We start from the raw sequence: 23,473 nt of genomic DNA, 5'->3' as shown, positions 1-23,473 counted from the left end.
CTACTACTTTATTGACGTTGATAATCACCTGGATATAGATTGACACCACTCTGCTTATTTCACTTTAGAGTTTATGAGATATTCCGAAGTATGTGGGGAATTTTCAAATTTGTTTCTTGAATGTTCAAACCTTTGTCATAAATACCCACGAAATGCAGAACTAAGTCTGATGGACTGTTCTCTAAAGAAAACATCTCCTCTCTGATGGTGTAACACAGCTTTTGAAGCTCAGAGGAGATTGCAGCAGCAGAAAGGGATTCTTCCCTCTGCAGCAGATCCTCTCAACTGGCTGCTCTACCAAGGTGAGGGTTGAAGTGATGCTTGCAATCTGCTTCTTTGCTACCCACCTTCCACCCACGTCTACAAAGCTTCTGTGGGCTGATGCTTTGACAACCCTGCAGTGCAAAGACTGTTGGTATGACAAGGTATCAGGAGGAAAAGGTGCCCTCGCTTCACTTTCTGTACAAATTCATTGCTTTTAATTAGTAATTGTAATAATTTTAATTAGTAATAGCAGCAGAAGGTTCAAAGAGATTTTCATTACAGATAATGAATGGTAGTTTGGCATGGAAAAGTTTTGCAGCTAGAGTCTTCTGAATGCACTGGTGAGACTGAATTAGTCTCTCCTGAAATCAACTACACTTTCTCAGGCTTCAGTCATCAAAGTACATGTAGGAAAAAATGGAAGTCTTAAGTTCTAGAATATTTATTAGTCCCGTGTTTCAGTGGAAATGTGAATAAAATCTGCATACTTCCAGAAAGTACAATTCTTGCATTTTTAATAATACGCTTCCAATATGATGAATCCTGCACAGCTAGGTGGTATAGATATTTTAATTATTACTTTATATAAAAAGTTTGTTTTCCTTTATTTTGAAGATCATTTATATGGAAGAAAATATTGTAGAGAGTGATCATAACACATTCATTATCTTGCTGATGAAGAAAAGACACATCAAGAACACAAGAAGAGGAAATCTAACATTTCTACAAACAAACTTCTTTTTTTGCATTCTTATTGTGTCCACAAAAAAAAAAATCAGTGATATGATGAATATCTGTAGGGTGATGTACAAGTATGACTTCTTTCACAAACGGCTTCTGGAAGATAATTTTCTTTTTTCCATTACTGATATTTAAATGTAAGACTATAACCATGATTAAAATTTAACTTTGCTCTATGGATAATGATGGAAACAAATGCTGTACCCTTTAATGACTCACCCATTGAATGCACAGTTCACCTGCTGGTTTTAATTTATGTGATAATTTAAAAAACAAAACATTCAATGTCCTTCATCTAGATACTGCATTTCATTTATTTTTGTGAAAATATGTACTGTTTCCTTGCATTGGGCACTCTTGTTTGAAAGCAGTTTCTAACCTCCTATCTAAATGTAAATTGTTTATGCAAATGGATTATTAAGAGAGAAATAAAACAAAATCCTTAAGGCCTTTAGAAAAAATACAAAGTGATTTGTTTACGAAAGACTATTTTTAAAAGGTCTACATTTTAAATGTAACAATAATTTCATTTTCCTAAAAGATACAAATCAATTTCATCTTAGGAGCAGTGAATCATCATCATCAAGTTATGCTAATTATAGCATTTAAAGGCTTTAGCAAATCTAAACATATGAAAGAAAACCATAGATGAAAGAAGATGATTCGTTGAAGGCCTATAAGTTAGTTGAGTCAACAGTTCACATATATGATTTGCCAAGCAAATTTACCAAGAATAGCTCTTCTTCCTAGAATTACTTTGTTTTAATCTTGCAACTCATATAGCCACTTTATGTAGATTTAATTAGGCACCCTGAGGTTGCCCAAATACTTGCCCCATCTTATTGGCAAAAAATGCTAAAACAACCTGACATTCATTAGCTCCTGAGAAGCTACATTGAACCAAATTGTCTATCCAGCTTTATGTGGTGATTCTGGAAATAATTTTCACCATTAGTCTACAGAATGACTAAAAGAAACCTGTTTTATGTAAATTTGGGAATCCTGCTGATGTTCCTGACAATTGATAAAATGAAATGGAGAGAAAATAACCAGTGCAAATAAAAAGCAATTTGCATGAATTCTGGCGAAATGGAAAGAAGCTAATGGATATGGCATTATAAGCAACTTGCCTTGTAAACTGTAGATTTCTCCAACGCTGTTCTGCCGGGTGATGTGATGCCAATATGCACTACGAGGAAGTGAGATCGACTTGGATAAAGTCATTGGTTCAGACAGACTGGTCTGGAGCTAAAAGCCAAAGCAAACATAAATGGAAGGTCACACATAGGCATACTTGATAAGTAATTTCAAAACTGTAAATCAAACCTATGTTGTATGAACATATCATTTTCTGAATTAGCACAGGTTTTATACTATCATTTAAACTGTGTTACAAGCATCAGCACTGTGAATGCTCAGGAAAAAGCTGCAAAAGTGTATCTGGGCCTGTAGGTTCATTAGAAGAAGTTAATATTAGGACATCAGAATATGTCCCTATTTATCTACAGCTATTCTTCTTGCTGCCAGGGTTTTGTTATTTTCCTCTTTAACTTTGTGATAATGATGGATTAACATATTCCTAAATCCTAAAACCCCTCTGCAATCACATTTCCTTTTGGTCATTGAGCCTGAATATTGGATTGAATACCCAGAAAGATGCTAAGAAAGAATCTCAGACAACCAGAAAAGAATTAGCAATGGAGAGGCATTAATCTTCTAATCCTCCTTTGAAGGGGGAGGAATCTCATCACCAGTAGCAGGCTCCAGCTTCAAGAGCAGATTTTCCTGGTCTGGGGAACTTTATGTGGTTGAAATTGTGAATTGCATGGTAAGTGTCCCTGTGTACAAGTGCTACGGCACGGAAACCTGACAGGAGGAATGTCAACTTTATTAAAGAGATCTGTCTCCAACAAACTATTAATATGAATGAAAGACAAAACAACACTACAGAGAAAAAAGAAAGATTAATAATTGTGCATTCTGGCAACCTCTTTGGATATTCCTGTTATGCTTTCTGTGTCTAGAAGAAAAGGGAATGCACGTGCAAAATTTTTGTATATATGGCTTTACAGAATATAAAATAAGATCAATAATTTTTGGGATGTAACAAATCACCATAACACTGTGAGCACAATTTTCTCAGAGAATGTCTGAAAAGATCAATACTGAAGGATCAATTATGTCTGAAGACTTAGAATGAAAAACCTCTTAGTTTCAGGGAAGGCACCAGGATGGTACTCTGCAAGCGTGTGCCTAGAAACTCACTTGCAGAGAGTTCAGCTACAGAGCAGAAGATATTCAAGGTTTGGGTCATTTACGGTAGGTTTAGTCATTAGTTCCTAGCGATTCCTAATTCAGAATCATAATGTCAAATTCACAAAGAAAAAACCCCCCCTTTTTAACTGTACAAACTCCTATTATTCTGTAATTTAAATCTCTTCTCTCCCCCACCCCAGAAAAAAAATTTAGAGACAGTATACACCCAAAGATCTAAAATTATTTAAATTTTGAGTATTAACACAAATTGATGAATGGAATATGTTTTGCTTCAGATCAATCTACTGTAATTACTTCTGTTGTTGTTTCCTTGAGAACTGTCATCAAAATAACTCCCAGTCTACAGCTAATGTCTTTTCTGCTCATTTATAGCTGAGTATTACATTTCATTTGTCAGCAGTGTGATCATCACTAGAAGCTATTTGATATGAAGTAAAGAGGTTGCAGAAGCATTTAGTCCATTAAAAATGAAGTTTGAAAGCATTATCCCAAGAATTCAAATTTTAGGGAGACTTGGGGGTTTAAAATTTATTGATACACAGAATTTCCTTTATTGTAGAGATCAGGACAGTAACAAACCCTCTATATTATTTTACCATGTTTGAATAGCAAGGGTAACAACGGTAATTTTGCTGAAGAAGAAAATTACATAAAAGCATCTAATTCCAGTTTACCAATGATTCATTCATAATTTATTCACTCAAAAGGTAAACTAAAGGCAAAATATTTTCTTAGTATGCATTCTGAAAAAAAAATAATTCCAGTAAATAGAACCATTTTTACTGCAGTTTATTATCTCAAAGCTAAATCCATGAACTGAATGGAAATAGTTAAGTGTATCATCATTCCTAATCTGAGGTGATTAGCTACTGTCTGATCTGATCAATAGTGATTCAGAAGAACTTTATTTGCACACATTAGAGATTTAGGAGAATAAATAAAGGTGTTCTCATTATAAAATAAGGTAAGAACTTCTCTAGTGCAGAAGACTGTACTGCATGAATTCACAATACTTTGTTTTCTCAGATTCTCTAACTCAGAAACAACTTCTGATATCACCTTTTGGGCAAGAATTATCACCATATGCTAACTGTAATAGGACTAGATGAACCATATTTCTCTGGGGACTCCATAGAGAAAAAAATGATTTCTAGTTTATTATAATATCATCCTCAGAAAAAAAAAAAACAACCCAAACTTTAAAATAAAATATCAATTTTGTTCTTAATTTCAGACTTTAAAACGGAAATATAAACCTTTGGATTTGAAGACCTTATTACCTTGTATGTCATATAAAGGATGAAAGCATTATTTTACCCATGAAGTTATTTTTACTCAACAGTAGACTACCGTCAGCTACAATTTTTCTTTTAATCTTTTTTTATTCATATAAAAATCACATTGTTGATCAAATGTAATTGAAAATGACAGAATGCTTACTTCTACAAACTACTGTTAATAAAAATATTCCTGTGTTCAAAGAAAATTGAATAGTATATTGACAGACACCCATTTTCTCTGGAGAATGTCTTATATGTTATACTGTGGATGTTACAGGTAAAAAAAACCTTGAAACCAAGGTGAAGAAAACACATTAAAACATCCATATAATCAATTGTTCATATACTACTAGATAACTCTTTGGTATATGAATAATTAAAAAGTAAACTAATATTTAAAGTACAGAGATCTACTGTCTCAGAATTCCTTTTCCCCAACTGTAAATTAAATTCTGGTAGTTAAAAAAGTTAAAACAGAAAATAGAATAGAAAAATAGAAATAGAAACTTGCAAGTCAGGGAAGATGTACAAAACTGTTTAACTGTTAAAAAACTAGACACTCTGGTTCAAGATCTCTAGTGTTCCAGACCAGTGAAAGTGATCAAAATAATAAGTTCAGAGACTTTGTCCTCCATATCCTTCCCTTTTGTTTTTTTACTATGCCTCATTAAAAAACAAATGGCTTCTCCTCTGCACTTTTTTTGAGCAGCTAATGCAAACAGAGAACTTTTCACTATGGAAAATCAATTAAGTAACCTTTAAATTTTCTTCTTTTCTAAAAGCAGGTAGACCATCCTGCACAGATTTATTACTGTCCCTAATTTAACAGAAATGTAACAGCTAAAAATATATTTTAAAATTATTTCACCTGTCTCATTAAGCCTGTTCACCATGTAGAAAATTAAAATAACATCTCTGAGTCTGGATTTCTTCTTACATAACGGGGCAATATTCAGCTGTTGTTTCCATCACTGACACATCTTTCTCAGGAGCTGGCAAAACAGGCTCAGATGCATTAGCATCAACTGTACAGAAAGGACCCATAATGACAAAGGTAGCAAAGACACATAAAAGAAATAAATGTTTCTATCTGGAAAAAAACTTGAGATGATTCTGCTCCTCTGCTTTGCTCTGGTGAGATCCCACATGGACTACTGTGTCCAGCTCTGGGGTCCTTAGTCCAAAGACAGGAATTTGCTGGAGCAGATCAGGAGATGGGACTCAAAAATGATCAGAGGGCTGGAACACCTCTCCTGTGAAGACAAACTGAGAGAACTGGGGTTCACACTGGAGATGTTCAGGAAGAAAGTTTCAGTGAGAACTTTTTGCGACCTTTCAATACTTTACGGGGGCCTACAAGAAAGATGGGGCAGACTTTTCAGCAGGGCCTGTGGTAACAGGACAAGGAGTAAAGGTTTTGAATTAAATTAGGGTAAATTTAAATTGGACATGAGGAAGGAATTTTTATGCTGGGGATGGCAAAACACTGGCAGTTCTTGCCCAGAGAGGTGTTGGATGCCTCATCCCTGGACACATTCAAGGTCAGGTTGAATTGGGCTCTGAGCAACCTGGTCTAGTTGAAGATCCTTCTCATTGCAGGGGGGTTGGACTAGATGGTCATTAAAGGTCCCTTCCATCCCTTCTCTGATTTCACAGAGGGTTGTTTTGCTGTGTTGCATCCACGTACTGGTCTTAATAGAGGAAGGTAAAAGCAACATACCAAATTGAACACGCATCTAGAATGACTTGGCTACAAATATATCTCAAATCTGATGAGACTTCAGGAAATAAAAAACATAATCTAGACTTTTTTTCCCTGTTTGTGAGGTAGAAAGTGAGAATGGAATTAGAACTTAGGTGAAAAGTAGAAATGCATGCATCAAAACTGTATTAATTCAGGGAATTTTGTGGTGGGAATATAGACCCCACAAATTTCACTGAAGAATTTTTGTTACCTGACATGAAACACCTAGTAGTTAGGTTTCACCATTTCCTCCAGAATCTCTCTGATAGAATACTTTTCATACAGTGAACATTACATTTCTTTCCTGTATCCAAATCCAATATCCAAAGCCAAAATATCCAAAATATTGAGTCACATGAAGTCTTTGCTTTGCTAGTGACAACTTTATTATTCTTACAGGTCTATTTGAATAAAATAGAAATTAAAAAAAAATCTATTAATGTGTCACTGTAAGAAGTTTCCCATATTTTTCATTGTTGTTCTTTAATGAAAGGCTCAAGGACTAAATTTTCTTTTAATTCCCATAGGCCATCTCCATTGGCTTCAATAGATTTTTTACTCTGATATCAATAATGAACACAATTCTAAGAATGGAGCCTGGTAACTGTATTAGGGTTCTGAGCTTTGATCTTTTCAGCATTTTATTCTCTCTTTTTCTTTTTTTTCTTCTTAATTAAAAAGTCAAAGCAGTGAAGGTGACAGAAAATACATTTGGCTTGAGGAGACAAACAGAGCAATTTATAGTTCATCCCATTTTTTTAGTCTACAATAAGGACAGTTTGCTTTTTACAGATATGCTCTGAAAATAGGTTAGTTTATTATGGATAAAACCCTCTGTCTCATTTCAAATTCTCATTAGTGTCTTTAAACAAATAGCAAGAGAAGTAGGTCACAGGAAACTAACGAGAGTTGTAGTCTAGAAATAAGAATCAAATACCATTATTTAGATTTTTTTTTTCTCCTTCTAACTTTAAAGAAGGTTACTTTATGTGTTATGCTTTGAAGAGAGAGGGGCTTAAGAAATGTCATCTCACAAGTGACAACTAGCTGACACAGACTCATTTCACTGGTATCCACAGTAAAAAATTATTAGAGCTTAAGAATCACACAATCTAGTAGGTAGCATCAGCTCATATATCACCTGAGTTAGAGAACAAGCAGGGGAAAAGTTTTTGGATTTTTTAAAATAAGTTTTCTCATTTTCTCATCATGACCACAAAAAAGGGTATCTTGTCTTTTTTGCAAAAGCAGTGACTCTTGTCCCGTATTCAACTTGTATACTATAACACATAGATCTATTTTACAAAAACCAGTTCTCATCCAGTACTGTAAAGCAGGCTGTTCCTTCTTCAGCACAGGTTTGCCCATGTTTCTGTTTAGATCAATTCTCCTGTTCCAAAAAATTTTCCAATTTGTCAGTTCGAATTCTGTCTTTTCACTGATCCACTTCCACAATGTTATAGATTTAAGATCTGGAAGTATAATAGCTAGACTGAGCCTTGGTCCTTCTTTGAAAATACTTAATAAAACTGGATGCAGGAAATCCAGTTTTACAAAAATCCAGTCCTATGAAATCAAGTCTTATGAAATTCCAGTGAGAAAATTCTTTCCTCTGGTGATGTGTTACTAACACTCTTTAGTTACAATTTTTTTGTAGCCTTTTGTTCACAATCACTTAGCTTGCTTAGAACATAGTTATGTTCATTCATATATAGGTTACTTGGGCTGTGTTCATTACTTAAATATGTATACTATTAATATTCACATTTATAGGTATCAGCACACTATTTATTTGCTATGTACTGCTTTGTATTTTTACATTTTTATCCAGCTTTCTGTTCCTGACAGAATACATAATATTGGCAAAACCCCCAGTTATATATGACCTCACAAGTTTCCTGAAAAAACCTGTAGAAAAGGTACCTGTAAAACTAATTTCAGTGATTTCAGCCTTTATAATATATTTCTAGCATTAAGGTTTTCAGTAGAGACTCCAACCTTGCTTTTACCTTTAGGAGAGTTACTTAATCAATTATGGACCAAAAAAAAAAAAATAGTAACACTGTTTTGTGGTGCCAGGGTGGATGATGATTATTCTTTGGTGGTGGAAAAACACTGTGAATTAATAATAAAGCAATAGTGGAAGAAAAGTATTCTGAACAGAGATTCAAAAGGGCTGATTGTTTTTTTATATTCTTCTTGGCCACACTATAAAGAAAGAACTGGTACACTTAACTCCTTTTCTGGTGGAAGTGTGTTGATTTTTTTTTCTTTTATTTTTCTTTTCTGTAAAAGAAGCTCATCAATCAATGTTGCCAGACAGAATGGAATAATGTTGGAGGAAAATCAGATACATTTTACAGCATGTTTGGATTATTTTTGTTGAATATCAGTAAGGTACATGTCTTCACCTATATTCTGTCACAAAATTGTGGGTTTGTTCCTTTTGTGAAAGAAGTTTTCTGGAAACTATAATAATTAATGTGAGGGTAGAAGCTCAGGTACTAACATTTTTCAAAGGTATGAGCCATTTTACTATAGATAAGAAATACTTTATCCATTTTTCATTGGATAAAACCATTCACTAATAATATGGGAGATAATGTCAACATGGAAAGAGCTGAGACTATTTCAAGCCTGACTATATTGCAGATTTTAGTGGAAATGAACACAACTGAGCTAATTTCTCCAAGAAATACATGTATGTATATATATATATCTCCATGATAAAGAATCCAGTATTGCACAGAAGTTATCTGCAGATATAGAGTGTCCTTTCTGTTGCCTTGAAATAGGAGCCAGCAATGTATGCCTGCAGTCTAGAATGGCAGCCACACCTGGGCCAGCAGGTCAAGGCAAGGGATTCTTCCTCTCTATTCTGCCTCGTGAGACCCACATGGAGCACTGCATCCAGCTCTAAGGGCCCCAGCATGAGAAAGACAGGGACCTGTTAGAGCAAGTCCAGAGGAGCCATGAAGATGATCAGTGGGAAGGAGCACCTTTCCTATGAGGACAGGCTGAGAGAGCTGGGGTTGTTCAGCCTGGGGAAGAGAAGGTTTCATCTCATCAATGTTTGTTAATATCCACTGGGAGACTGCAAAAGAGACAAATCTAGTCTCTTTACAGCGGTACTCAGTGACAGGACCAGAGACAATGTGCACAAACTGCAATACAGGAGATTCCCACTGAACATCAGGAAACATCTTACCATGAGGTTGAACAAGCATTGGCACAGATTTCCCAGGAAGGTTGTGAAGTTTCTCACATTGCAGATATTCAAAAGTCATCTGGACAAGGTCCTGGACAAACAGCTTCAATGGCATTACTTCAACTAGGGGGGTTGGAGTTGGACAAGATGTCCCTTCCATTCTCAACCAGTCTGTGACTGTAATTGCCAAAATTATAGAGAAGGTTTTACTGAACAGGGAGAGTCCCAGATCTGTCTTCTGAACAGTGTAAGGATAAGTAAGTTGAGGCGGAAAAGGATGAACTGAAATGCATCAGTTAGAGAGATCAAAGAAAGAGACCATCAAAAAAGACTTGTCTTCTTGATTCGGAGCAAGTGTTTTCCTGGGTAATTCATCCTGAGAGTTACAGAGTTCCAGAAGGGGATTTTTCATGAGGTTTGTCAAGCCAGACCTAAAATTAGTGGGGCTTGCTCTCAGTGCTGACATACAATTCTTTTCCTCCTTCCTCTGTCTGTTTTTCAGTCTCCTTGGTCTGCTGAGTAATCCTCTCACTTACAAAGCTACTAGTGTCCGACCTCAACCTGAAATGCTCTGAAAAAGTCTTCAAAGTATGAGATTTTTTCATGGAATTACTTGCCAAAAGATATGACATATCTTAAACAGATATTTGGGACACTTGAAGTCTCAGTGTTTTACTGAAGAGTACCATAAGGACAGGCTTTCTGACCTCATAGAATTTTACTTTAGAACCAGTATGGTAGAAGCCATGGCATGAAAAAATGTCTCTTAGTGGAGAACAGACTTGAAAACCTCTCTCTAGCATGTGCCAAGAAAGGTGAAATACGGATGAACACAGACTGTCCCCAGCTGGGAGAGCCCGACTTGGATAACTTTGGGGCTGAAAAATTGGGTTGCTAAAAAATGCTACAGTCTGTATTCACTGTTCACTGCACAGTTATTTGACTTTCATTATTTCTAATAAAGCAAATGACTTGGACCTCATGAGATTTCTCAAGAAGTTTTCTCCTATTGTCTAAAACAGATCAGTGGTTTCCAATTACACATATTTGTGGAAATCACATTTCTTTTAGCTTCTTCATTTTGGTATACAGAAATTGCTGACCAATGAACTTTAATAAAACAATTGAAAGACAATTTTCTGAATACTTTCTGAAACAATAATCATCAATAACTTTTCATGAATATTCCTCATTAAGCTTATCAGTGCATGACTCCAATATTCAGCAACACACATAGTCTGGCTGACCTCTACTTTCTGACATTTTCAGAAGTTAGTTTTATATGTCATACAAAGACATTTCAATTAAAAACAAGAAATAGCAAACCTAGAATCCCTTAAAATTAGTATTATATAGTAAAGTCTTCTCAGATGACTCTTCAATATCTTCCAAAAGAACATGGTTCCTTCCTTTTAACTAGTTACTTTTAGACATTTAAAATGCATCTTGAATCACACATACTGGGCTAGTTATATATATGAAATGTACATGAATGTAAATTATTAAGTTTTAGCTTTGAAACATACTGTATTTTGGAGGGTGGGGGGCAAGGTAGGTATATGCCTGCACATATGAACACACAAATAAACACATTAATTTAATTTAAAGCAATATATTCATTAATAACTAAATATTTACTTCAGTAGCTGCATGGCCTTTAATGAGTTTTTACAGATTTAATATCAACTGAGAAGCTGGTATATAAAAATAAAGGGCTATTCTTTTCCACTCTGTGTCCTCGCACGCGGGGACCACACTATGACCATGTATACAGATAGATACAGCCAGAGCATTCTTGACATTGTTCTTCTAAAATTGAAATAAGCAATCATTAAAAAAACAATGCATACACTTCTAAATAAATATACATCACCTATATTTGGAAATATTTGGGGTTTTGTGGTCCAGAAACAACTTGTAGTGAGAGACACAATTCTCTGAATCACAATTCAAATTTCTGCATGTAAAAGAAGCCAGTGAAATTTTTGCTTCCTTACTGATGTGTATTTACTAATATAGCGGAAGTAGCTGTAAATAAAAAATTCAGTTTGGAAAGGTGGGAGACAGAGAAGGTTCATAGATTGCTTTATCTTTCCATATACTTGCATTAGCCCAACAAATCCTTACCATTAGCAACTTTTCTTCACCTAATTTCATTTTCAGACAAAAAAACAGGTGGTTTTTTTCTGCTGGCAAAAGTTACTTGGCACAGTAGAAGTTGTACATACATGACCACATGCCATATAATTCAAGCTTTTTCAAATCCATAGTTGCTTTTTAATGAAACAATCCTTTGCCTGTTTCAGCTTCACAAAACAAAGGAAATAGAATTATACCCGTTGCCATGGAAATCTGTAACTCCGTTGCTTTTTTTCCTTCATGTAACACAAAATGTGTGTAAAAGTGAGCACCAAACAATATGTGGGAGCACATCACAGAAATACCATCATTTTGCAAAGGATTCTACAAAATCTCTCAGGTAGCAGCAATTGCAACTTTTACCACTATATTCTACAAGGAAATGGTTAAGAATAATGAAGTGAAGAACCTTTGCTGATTTATCAATGGATTTTGAATCACAAAGACTGTAGAGATGTGCATTCAACAGCCAGTCATACGGATCCATATGAATCTTGCCTGGCAGCTGCCTTTATGGAAATGGATTCTGACAGACTGAATATGCTATGAGACTAGCAGCTTTTACCCTGAGACAGTCATAAGAAAGAGAGAAATGGATGCTTCTGCCATAGCACAGAAAATCTTCATTAATTCCTTGCTGCTGAATGCTGCAGAACTGAAATATTTTTGAAAAACTGATTCCTGCAGATGAGATGGAATAGTACTTCATTACATTTAACATCTTCATCACCAATGTGGGCAGTGGGACAGAATTGACTCTTAGTAAATTTGGGTATAATATCAAACCAGGAGGAATAGTAAACCCAGACAAGAGGGCTTCTATTCAGAGGGATTTCAGCAAAGCAGAAGGGAAAGGCTGACAGGACTGTCATAAAATTAGCAATGACAGATGTCAATGCTGCAACTGGGCCAGGGCAACTGCACACAACTACAGTCTGGGGATTGACTTGCTGGATAAAAACTTTGACAAAAGGAACTAGCTGTGCTGGTGAGAATGTGAATGACCAGTGTATCTGTGCAGTAATGAAGGCTAATGACACACTGGACCACATCAGCAAAAGCATAGCCAATAAAACCAGAGAAGTCACATTTCCCACCTATTTGGTAATTGAGAAACTACATCTGGAAGTTTAGCTGTATTCACAAAGTCTTCAGGTCTGGGCCCAGGCACAAGAGGAATATCAAACTGGAGAGAGTCTGGCAAAGAACCTCTAAGAAGAAGAATATGATCAGTGACGCTGGATTAAATGTCTAATGTTTATCCACCATGAGAAAGCAAAGGCTAAAAGAAATCTAAACCCATTTTTTCCCCTTCTGAAAAATATGTTGCAGAGAAGACTGTTACCAGAGACGCACAGTGAAAGGACAAGAGCCAACAGGTCACAGGCTGTGGCAAGTGAAATTTGAGACAAACTTAAGGAAAAAATCCTTCACAGTGTGAGCAGCCAAGTTCTGGAATGAACGTCCATAATCTGCATCACTGGAGGTATTCAAAACTCGACTGGTTAAGACCCTATATAAAACTTTATCTAGTTTTGATGCTGTACCTGCTCTGAACAGGCAAGTAGGTGAGCTGACCACCCTTCCAATGCCAGTATTTTTGATCCTATATTCAATGGGTTTGAAAACTTGAGAGCTAATGAGATGTGCTGTGCCATTGAGTCAAACTGACATTTTGCTGACTGCAGTAGCCACATGCCATTGTGTAAGACAGCTACTGTGGTTAATGAAATAATGTCAAACCAACAACACAGGGTCTATAGTCTCCACTACTGCCTAAAAATTCTTCTCAACTAGATTTCTGCACAGCTGATAAATAAAAAACTCTTGGCATGGCTGGCATCATGTAAGACATCAGCAGCATAAGAACAATGACCCACAGCTGAGAGAGAAAAAGAACATAACCAACCTCTATCTGGACAGGCTCTGATAAATACATATTAAAAGACCGCATGTAATTGGAAAAGTTTTCTGTATATCAGAAATGGCTTTTTTAGATACTCAGTCTTCAGTTTAAACCTAATCAGAGAGATTATAAATAATTTTCACATTAAAATCCCTGTCATCTTTATAAAAAGTAATAGAAGCAGAGGAAAACCACAAAATGAAGACATAGGGTGAACTTCACCTAATTTTTGTCCTACCAACAAGTACCTGATGAGCCAAAGCACAAAAAGCAAAGGAGGGAATTGCAAAGTAACTTTAGGGCTGTTATGAGAATTTTTGATCCCTTCTCAGATTATTACTTTTTATAATTCTACTATTCTCTGAAAAGCACTGTGCCTCTCTGTAAATCATTGATAAAGATGTTTTCTATTAATCAGAGACAAAGCCTTAACTATTCCCTTGAGTGATATAAAGAACTCCTAAACAGAGTTACTGCAACAGAGGAAGGCCTTGCTTGACAAGAGACAGAAAATGGTGCTATAATTCAAAAGACTTATAAAACCAAGTGAAAAATACCTTTTTTGAGAAGTTAATTCTTCTGTGAATAAGCAACTGACTATGATTCAGGATTTGTTCTGTTATTGTTTGGTTTTTGTGCTACGCCTAGCATACAGCTGATTATTCTATGACCTTGGGCAATTCATATACAGCTGAGTTTGGCCTTAATCTTTCCGTGCCTCATTATACTCATTACCATTAATATTATAATAATACCTGTCTCCTGAGAGCACTGGACAACTTCATCAGTTATTATTTTTGCTAATAATAATAGAAGTTCTATAGTTGCCTCATTTTATAAGAAACAGTTTTCTGAAAATAGCCAATATGAGATCAATACTAAATTAAGCCCCCCTGGTGAGGTGGTTTGAGGATTTTTTTTTAGTAAGACTTAAGTCAACACAACCTGATTCTCTGTTGAGAGAGTTCAATGACGTGAACCTACCAGCATAGTTACACAAGCGAGCTTGTTTAAAGGCACACAATACAAAAGAAAATTCCCTTCCATATTAAATGCTTCTCTGAGGTTAGTTAAGGGGAGGGCTGGGCTTCAGTCAGACATGCAACGACCGCTGCATAATTACAGCAGCCATTCCTAATTTATAGCTCGTATCACCCACAGCTTTTAGCAAATAAGACTGCTAAACAAATCATCAGTTTTGTTTAGGGAAAAGTTCTTTGGCTCTTTGTTTTCTGCATTTCTGGAAACAAACATGAATTTCAGCCTGACAGTGCCTTTCTAACTACTTTGTTAGCTCTGTAAACATGCAATATTTTGCAAAGCACAAGAAAAGTGAACAAAAAAAAATTACAAATTTACTTATGTCACCAACCTTCAAATCCTCTTATATTCAAAAGCAACTTCATAAAGTTTAAATAAATGATATCTGACATTTAAGAAATAGCTCTTTAAAAAGTGCACAGAAATGTAGATAGGTGGCTACAGGGATTTTTAAAGTGCTTACACGCTGAATTCTCGTGAGGGTTTGTATCTTTGGATACCTTACTATGAAAACATCTTTGCTCTGCTGCATTTAAAAAAGCTAACCCGACCACTACGACTTTGATAGAAACATTCACTGTGAAGTTCAGCTGCATGCAGACATGTAACTGAGGAGAACAGAACAGGGGAAACAGTGTTCATAGGATTCATATATGCAGCTTCAGGATGGATTCATAAGATGGAGCAGGCTCCATGCAGATAAAAAAGTTTATCATCTCAGCTGTGAGACACCTTTGCAAAGCTTTAAATACACATTTTGGCTGAGCTCATAGTTTATATTAGCAGTAAGACATGTTTCAATCTGTATCTTAGGTAGCATGCCAGATAAAAATTTAAAAGATCATGGTTGCAGTATACAAAATATTCTTGAAATTTTTCAGGAGAAAAGAATGAGAGTAATTTCTTGGCAAGGATGCACATCCATGTACTAAGGTAGTTGGGGTTTAGTCCATAGGAGAGATTTGAGAAGCTTTTTGCATTCAAGATCATCCAGCCCTACTGCTATGCATAAGAGAAATTTCAAAATGGTGTCAGACAAAGGAAGAATTGAATTTTTCCCACCATACTCTGAATGAAAACCCTCATGACTACTACCACTTTGAAAGCATTCAAAACTCCAGGGCAAGTTTAGCTTCCAAATGGCAAAGCAGCGTTTAAATTACATCACCAGCTACCAAAATATTTGACACACTCTTATGTAAGGATTTCCCAGCTCTGCTCTCACACCTACCCACACCACTTACCTACACACTCCACAAACCTTTATGTTGTCTGCAGTGTTTGTGACATGAGGAACAGCTCTATCCCACCCCCATCACTTTGTAGGAGCAGCTGCACAAACCCTTCACTGCCATAGTAAAGACTTTCCCTATTCCATTGTTTCATTCAAACACACACCAAAGATCCAGGAACGCCAACCACCTATGGCGTTCCTTGGAGAATCTGGACTTTAGACCTCATCTTTACACCTCTTTACTGACTGCAAGGTGCCATATAGGGGCACGATGAAACCCTGCAGTTGACAGAGAAAGAGGGGTAAAAAAAGTCTTGACTCGGTAAGGAAAGGATAAAAAGGAGACTAGTGGCTGTGGAAGTCGGAATTTCACAGAGGGATGAGGTATTTTCTTTTAGAAAGTGAATGACACTTTCTGCATAGCTTTTGAATGCTGCTGCAGTATTTGGATACAACTAATAGTCCCCCCAAAAATGCCAGTGAAATAAGTCTACATTCAAGACAATATTTTCTTTAAAATCAGAAAATAAAAGTGGTCTATTTGAAAGAATCATTAATTATCACCCAGTCAGAATATCCACAAATTTTCTGCTTTCTTATGAAGTGGTGAATATTGTAAATAGATGTGCGATGTAAGTTTAGGCATTACTTCATCTAAGTACACACAGTTTTCTGAGCCTGAAGGCTAACAAAGAGTCTGGAAAAATTCTAAAAAATTCTCATAGAAATCAGAATAAAGAAAAATGTCATTATATGCTTAATGAACCAAGAATACTATGGAAAATTACAGCTACTTGTGGGAATTTGGTTTACAAAACTAAAACCAAAAAGTACACAGATTCTTACTTAGGAGAAAAAAAAAACAAAACCAAAACAAATTCAAAATTCTTGGTGTTGTTAATCTTGGCAATACTTATGGACAGCCACAGACAGACTGATCACGGGAGTGTTCTGTTTTGTCAGGGGAGGCTTAGACTTGCCACTAAGGAGCATTTCTTTTCTGGGAGGATGGTCAAACATTGGAACAGGCTTCCTAGAGAGGCAGTCAACACCTCAAGATGGTCAATCTTAAACAGGCATTTGGACAATGCCTTCCAAATTGTCCTTTAACTTTTGGTCAGCCCTGAAGTGATCAGGCATTTGAACTTCATGACCATTGTAGATCCTTTCCAACAGAAATATCCTATCCTATCCTATCCTATCCTATCCTATCCTATCCTATCCTATCCTATCCTATCCTATCCTATCCTATCCTATCCTATCCTATCCTATCCTATCCTATCCTATCCTATCCTATCCTATCCTATCCTATCCTCTTACAGGAATAAACTTCACAATACCCACGAAAACCAAGTAAGCAACTCACCAGCTCTGTATTGCAATAAAGAAGCCAGGTTTTTACAGGGTTATAAAATTTCTAGACACACATTATACAGCAACACCAAGCATAGTTTCAGATGGGAAGTACAGAACAATATTCAGCTAAGTATGCATGAATAACTGACCTGAGGCTATGCTTTAACTTGCATAAAGTACATGAGTTCATGAATCATCATGTGTATTCAGAATCTCAGTACTTGAGCTTACACATAATTTGGAAACAGAAGAAAACATGAAAGAAGAAAACGTGCGAGACCAATGTGTCATGACATGGGATAATCTTTGGATGAACTATAAAATTTTCTTCTCCTGTTTCTCTTTCAGGAAACTGAGTCAACTCAAACACACTTAGGCAGAATTACAACATGAAAGAGCTTTGTTATACTAAGTAAATTACAGTGGTGAAATTAAGCCCAAAAGATATGTAAAATGCATTCAGCTAAATATTTCATATATTCATTGGGTCAGCAGCATCTATCTCTCTGAAATTCCCCTCCTTCAGAACTGGAAATAGTAGGTGATAGGCACATCACTGCAAAAAGGTATCAATAAAAAGTGCAAACCAGTCAAAGCTCTGACGGTGGAGTAGAAAATGTAGGATACTTCAAATTTAAATCAATGTGTTAAAATTGAAATTTAGAATATTTGATGTGTTTTTTGATATTTGATCCTGTAATGTTTGCTGAGCATGTATTTAGCTTGTGGCCAGGTTTGAAACACATGAAGATAAAGATAGTACAGACATGCATCTTCAATCTTTGCTCACTTACAGAGCAAAGAAAAATTAGAAGTTAACTAATTAACTCATGGTGTTATTTCTTCCAGCCTCACAGTTGGTTTTTTTTCCTGTTTCTAAGACAATTAACATTAATACTTTTAACTCTATTTATATTTTTATTAATACTGTGTCTGAAAATACCACAATTTATATTTATCAGACCAGTCTTGTGAAATACCTTCCTCATCCTGTTCCTTATAAGAAAAATAAAATTATTCTCAGTCTTGCTTCTTAACTACCTTCCTCTTCAACATCTCCCTAAGCCCAGTTTCCTTACCTGATATTTGTCTTCTTTGGTATATTCATTATATCCCTGTTAATAATGTCTTTTAAAGAAATAATACATAAACTTATTGATATTATCTTTTTGTTTTAAATGATAGAAATCTATCATGATTACTCTTTCACTTATATTAAGTTGAATTTTAAAGATAAGACCTGTAAATAATGATAATAGAAATACACAGATGCGGTGTTTCATAAAGGTGTTTATTTTCTGGGAAATGTTAAAAAAGATCACTATCTAAAATGGCTGTTATCTCTGCTGTCTAAAGTAAAACAAATGTTACAGAAAACTTCCAAAGATAATAAGATATGAAACTTGGGCCATTATCATTTATTCCTGCATTTATACTTCAGTCTTACTGATGTTTGATTAAGTTCAGCGGGCTAACATCCACTTTAGTGCTATCTTATTTAGGCTTATTGTTTTACACATGGTAAATTTTTATCCTTTTGAGATTACAAAATAAGTTTTTACTGGCAGCTCTTGAAAGAAGTTATTTATAGAGCTACAATGGTATAGGTATTTCCTCAGAATTCCTCCCTCATATGTGTAGTCATAACATAGGAAATCTACAGCTATTAACCTCCCATTTTCCACCCTTCAACAACAGTGAGGGAAGAAGCTACATCAGAAGTGTTTTCAGTGGAAGTGAAATGGGAGAAGATCAAAGCTGACATTAGAAAGGAAAATCAGAGATTAAAATTCCAATGCCTTGTTGTCATCCTGGTGTAGAGGTTAGATAGGCAAGTGCTGCTGAGAACAACTGTTCATACACTTGTGTGTAAAAACCATCAGAACACCAGTTCTTTAAAAAAAGATCACCAAACCCAACATCATCTCCTGATGGCAAAGAGAAAGATACTCAGCATTCTTTCAGACAAAGCATTTATGGAGGATGAATTATTATTTTTCTTCCTGTCCTCAGGATAGGATAACTGAGAAGATCTAATGGTTCGCTGCTGCCTCCATAAACCAATTTAGTTCGGTAAACCTGAAGAAGCCTGCTCCTTTTAGCTAGGTGTTTTTGTTTTGTGAGTGTTTGGTTTTTTTTTTTTTTTTTTTTTTTTTTAAATGTTTTGTTTGGTTTTGTTTTTTTTTTTTCTTGACAAACTAGCAAACTAAATTCACTCAATCAGATAAGCACTTAAGTTAAGAGAAAGGAAGTGGAAGGAGCTTTCAGTCCAGGCTGGGGACAGGGAAGGGGTGATAGAGCTGGCTGTTTAACACCCAGACATGCATCTTCAATGTTCAACATCAGACTGCAGCCAGTGGTGGGGGATGCAGGTCATTCCTGAGGCTAAAACGTTTTTTGCACAGTAATTTCAAGACCAACAATCCAACCAGACTTCTAAATGCTACAGAGAAAAAACAAACAAATAAACAAACCAGGCGTCAGAGAGCAGAGAGAAGGAGGGAGAGAGGAAAGAAACAAGAGGTTTGTTCAGGTGATAAAAGGAAAGTTGCTGAAACTCCCTTGTGGGTAACACAACAGCACAAAATAAAAGCATGTGAATAGAAAGACTGTCATTGTTCTTTTTAATTTGTTATCTTGGAACTAAAATCACTAAAAACTCACTGCAATATTGCCCTCTCTCCCGCAAAACAACTACGAAACAGAATTATCATCTGTATTACTGTGATCCATTGAAAAAGCAAAGACTGAAAAAAAATGAATAAACAGGTAACAATTTCCCTGAAAAGAATTTCAATTTAAGTACTAGCATTGGCTCAAATTTGCTATTGTCCCAAATAAAGCAAGCATAAAACAGTATCACTCTGCCAATGCAACATTTCAAATTCAATCAAGAAAACCACCTGAGCTTAAATTAGATCAATGTCCACTTTGCTGAATTTTTTGAATAAAATCCAGTCTGCTTTGATCTCAGTAAAACCAATAACAAGCTCAAATTCACACCTATGCCAGTGACTACTGATCTCATATTTCAGGTCTTTCTTCCAGTGTTGTAATTCAAAAGGAAAATGGGCAGAAGATGAAAGTGTGCACATGATTGCCTGCTTAAACTGACTTGGCTTCTCCTGCTAGAGGTGGCAAAGAGGCAGATTTGGTAATGTACAAGCTGCCACAGAACATTTTTGCTTCCAGCCCATGCACCTTCAAAGGTAATGGGAAGAATTTGTCTCCTTCTCATGTCTCTCTCTTTTTAACAGTTATCCAGCATGTTGCTTGGCCTGAACAGAAGATTTTTCAGCATAAAAATGAATTTATGTTTAGCATTCTGGAACAGAATTTTTGGTGCAGGGACCTCCATAAATGGAGTAAATGTGGCCAATGGCTGTCTGCAATACCTTTATTCTTCTACTAGAATTTGTTTTGGGGGGGAGGGTGGGGGTTGTGTGTTTTGTACTTTGGGGTTTTTTTTTTTGCTATTTTTGTATTATCAAGGAGATGCACTTTGTATATTTACTTTGAAAGTTAATCATAATCTATATAGTTCATCAAGATTGCTCTGGTAAAAAAACTATCACTTTAATTTCTTTTTTAAGCTGTATTCATTTTTTATACTAGATCCTAACCTATTATAATCTGGTAAAAATTAAATGAAGCTTCAGTGTATTCATTACTTAAAACATACTAACATTTAGGACATAACAAAAATATTTACAGGAGTCTTTTTTAATAAATGACTTCTAATGATTGGAAGGAAGAAGTAATGATTACTGTTGCATACCTTTTCTTTTTGTGATTTGTACAGTAATGGATATAGCATTCACCTTTCTTTACTTTTTAAAAAAATCTCTAATCTTCACATATATATATATAAGACTTAATTCAACGTTGTTAAACTTGAGCTGTTCATTATAGAAAGAGTCAGGAAAGAGCAAAATCCTCCAAGTATAGATCTATAGAGAAGAACACCCACTAAAACATTCTTTTGCTTGCATTTCAATTTTGGATCTTATGGAAAAAATACACATAGATATTTGGTAAAATTGTTGAAATTAGACACAGTAATACTTGATAATCAGAATGTAACATACTTAATCTATTTGATATTTTAGATTTTGTTTCTACTATGAATAAACCTAAAATGTCGCAGATGCCACAGATGATCCTTTAAATGCTCAGCACCCCACCAGTCAGAAGCAGCAGAGTTTCCAAACCCAAACTAACATTAGTTTATTAGCTGAAGCATAAAATCAACAGGTTTTTCAGCCTCTTTTGCACAGCCCACAGCCGCCTTTGTGAGCCTCTTCTGATGTCCCCGTGCAGATCACAGCGCAGCCTCATCCAGGAGACAAGTACATCGCACACAGTGTGGCTGGTGAGTCATTTCTACTTCTCAGCCTGCTCTCGCTCCGAGTTTGATATTGCGTACCATATGGCCACAGCCTTCATAAATATGGTTTCAAGGAAGTCATCTGATGGCAGAATGGAAATGGCTTTGCAAAGCAGCAAAGCTGTTAACTGCTGGGTGGAAGAACTGAAAGTGATGGTTCTGGAAAAGGAAAATCTTGCATGATCCTGGTCTAAGCATTTATTATGGCAGCATGAAAATGTTATAATTTCTGTTACTGGTGTAGAGACTTTAAAAGGAAACACATTATAAAATAGTGATGTGTTTTTCCTGCTTTTTCCCCTTATTCAATCACTTTCTGCCCAGCAGAATGCAGTGGTATTTTTTTTTGCCAGCAGATCTTCTACTTCACATAGTCTTCCTTTTATTCTACCTTGTGTTGGACTTTCTAGAAATTTCTCCTTATTAATCTTGATTGTAAACTCTCATCTTACTGAATTTCCTGTCCAAAGTTTGTGCACCTCAACTATTATACAAAGGCTCCTACTTCGTCTAATTTTATGGAAAAACCTATCTTCTCTTTTTCATAAAGCACCAAAAATGAGCCTTTTTTATGGCTTCCCAGTTCAGGTTCTCATAACAGACATACAAAGTCTGAGAGGAACATTCAACACAGCAGACTTTGATGTGGAAATCTAAGTATTTTTCTAGCTTATTTTTCAGTGAATAAGGAAAATTGTGTCTCTGCCCACAGTGGGGCAAGTTGAGACTAGACAATCTTTAAGGTCCAGTTCCATCACTTAACATTCTCTGATTGATTCTCTGACTTATCTGAGGAATAATTAAGAAAAGTTGAACACTGGAGTCTTAGGTTTGTCCTTGAAAGAGCTTTAGTCTCAGCAGAGTGAGAAAGGTAGTTTGACACTGGTGGAGCGTGGGGGTTAGATCCATATAAGTCATGTTTGCGTGACTGGAGGCATGTAAAGTGTGGATGAGGAAAAGAAGGACATGCCACAATGAACCTGACATCTCTGTCTAGGGGAGAAGATATGCAGAGAATCATGGTCATCTCAGAAGAAAAGCATGCAGACTAGGTTCCCTGACCTGAAAGTCAGCTTTCCAGAACAATCATTAAAGACTATCTGTACTTACAAGCATACAGGGAAAGCTTTTTTCTTGCTGTCTTAGAAGAACTCCAAATTTTTCTATAGGAGTCACTTAAACACAACTTGTGCAAACTAAAAATTCTGAAAACAAAATAATAAAATAGCTCTATTTGAACTCAATTTCATTGCTACTTACAGTGTAGGGTAAGTAACTCCTTTCAGGGGTTAAGAAAAACAGAACATGTCTGCTTTCACCTACAAGTGTTTATACTGTTTTCTTTTTTCCACCTGTGAGGCCATGAGGAGCAATTAAAACTCATTCATCAGTAGCCAACATGACAACTAAATGTTTAATCTTTCAGTAACAAAGCCGCAGTTTCAGAGAACGTAACCATGGATCTCTTGTCTAATGGTATCCCCTGTTCCAAAAAGTCATCTACAAAAGATCATTGTACAGAACACACTGAGGATCCCTGACCATGAAAATACATAGATCTGTTTTGTCTTAGCCATGCAGCTGACACTATCATTACGGTTGAATGCACCGACTTTGGTTTATTACCAATTTTTATAAGTGTAAAGAGTTTTGGCAAAAAGACCTTACCCTTGCCTTCTGCTCCATTTCCATCATTAATCTTTCATGTTGCTCAGCTATTGCCAGTGTTGCAGAATGGACTTTCTGATATATCATTTCTCCTTCTCGTGTTTGAAAGGTGAACAGCCCTTCTCCTGTGTCACACATCCTATAGGGAGATTTAAGCAAATAAGAAAGAAAAACAATCACTATTGCATGATTTTTATCTATTATAAAAAGTGCATACCTCACAGTAGC

The 23,473-nt window shown here is 35.8% G+C and overlaps 1 protein-coding gene across 1 annotated transcript in view; it reads right to left on the bottom strand.

Moving 5' to 3' along the window:
* Window positions 1-23,473, bottom strand: part of DOK6 (docking protein 6) — a 253,368-nt gene that overhangs the window by 49,103 nt on the left and 180,792 nt on the right. The window contains exons 6-7 of the mRNA XM_066184309.1: window positions 23,246-23,384; window positions 2,136-2,253 (exon numbers count right to left, since the gene is read on the bottom strand). Of these exons, the coding sequence (XP_066040406.1) occupies window positions 2,136-2,253; window positions 23,246-23,384 (257 nt within the window). The remainder of the gene's footprint in view (window positions 1-2,135; window positions 2,254-23,245; window positions 23,385-23,473) is intronic.

Source organism: Chamaea fasciata, unplaced genomic scaffold (genome assembly GCF_029207755.1).
Source record: "Chamaea fasciata isolate MVZ Bird 193981 ecotype frontalis unplaced genomic scaffold, bChaFas1.0.hap1 SCAF_1, whole genome shotgun sequence".
Classification (NCBI taxonomy): Eukaryota; Metazoa; Chordata; class Aves; order Passeriformes; family Sylviidae; genus Chamaea; species Chamaea fasciata.
This window is presented reverse-complemented; position numbering and strand designations above follow the sequence as displayed.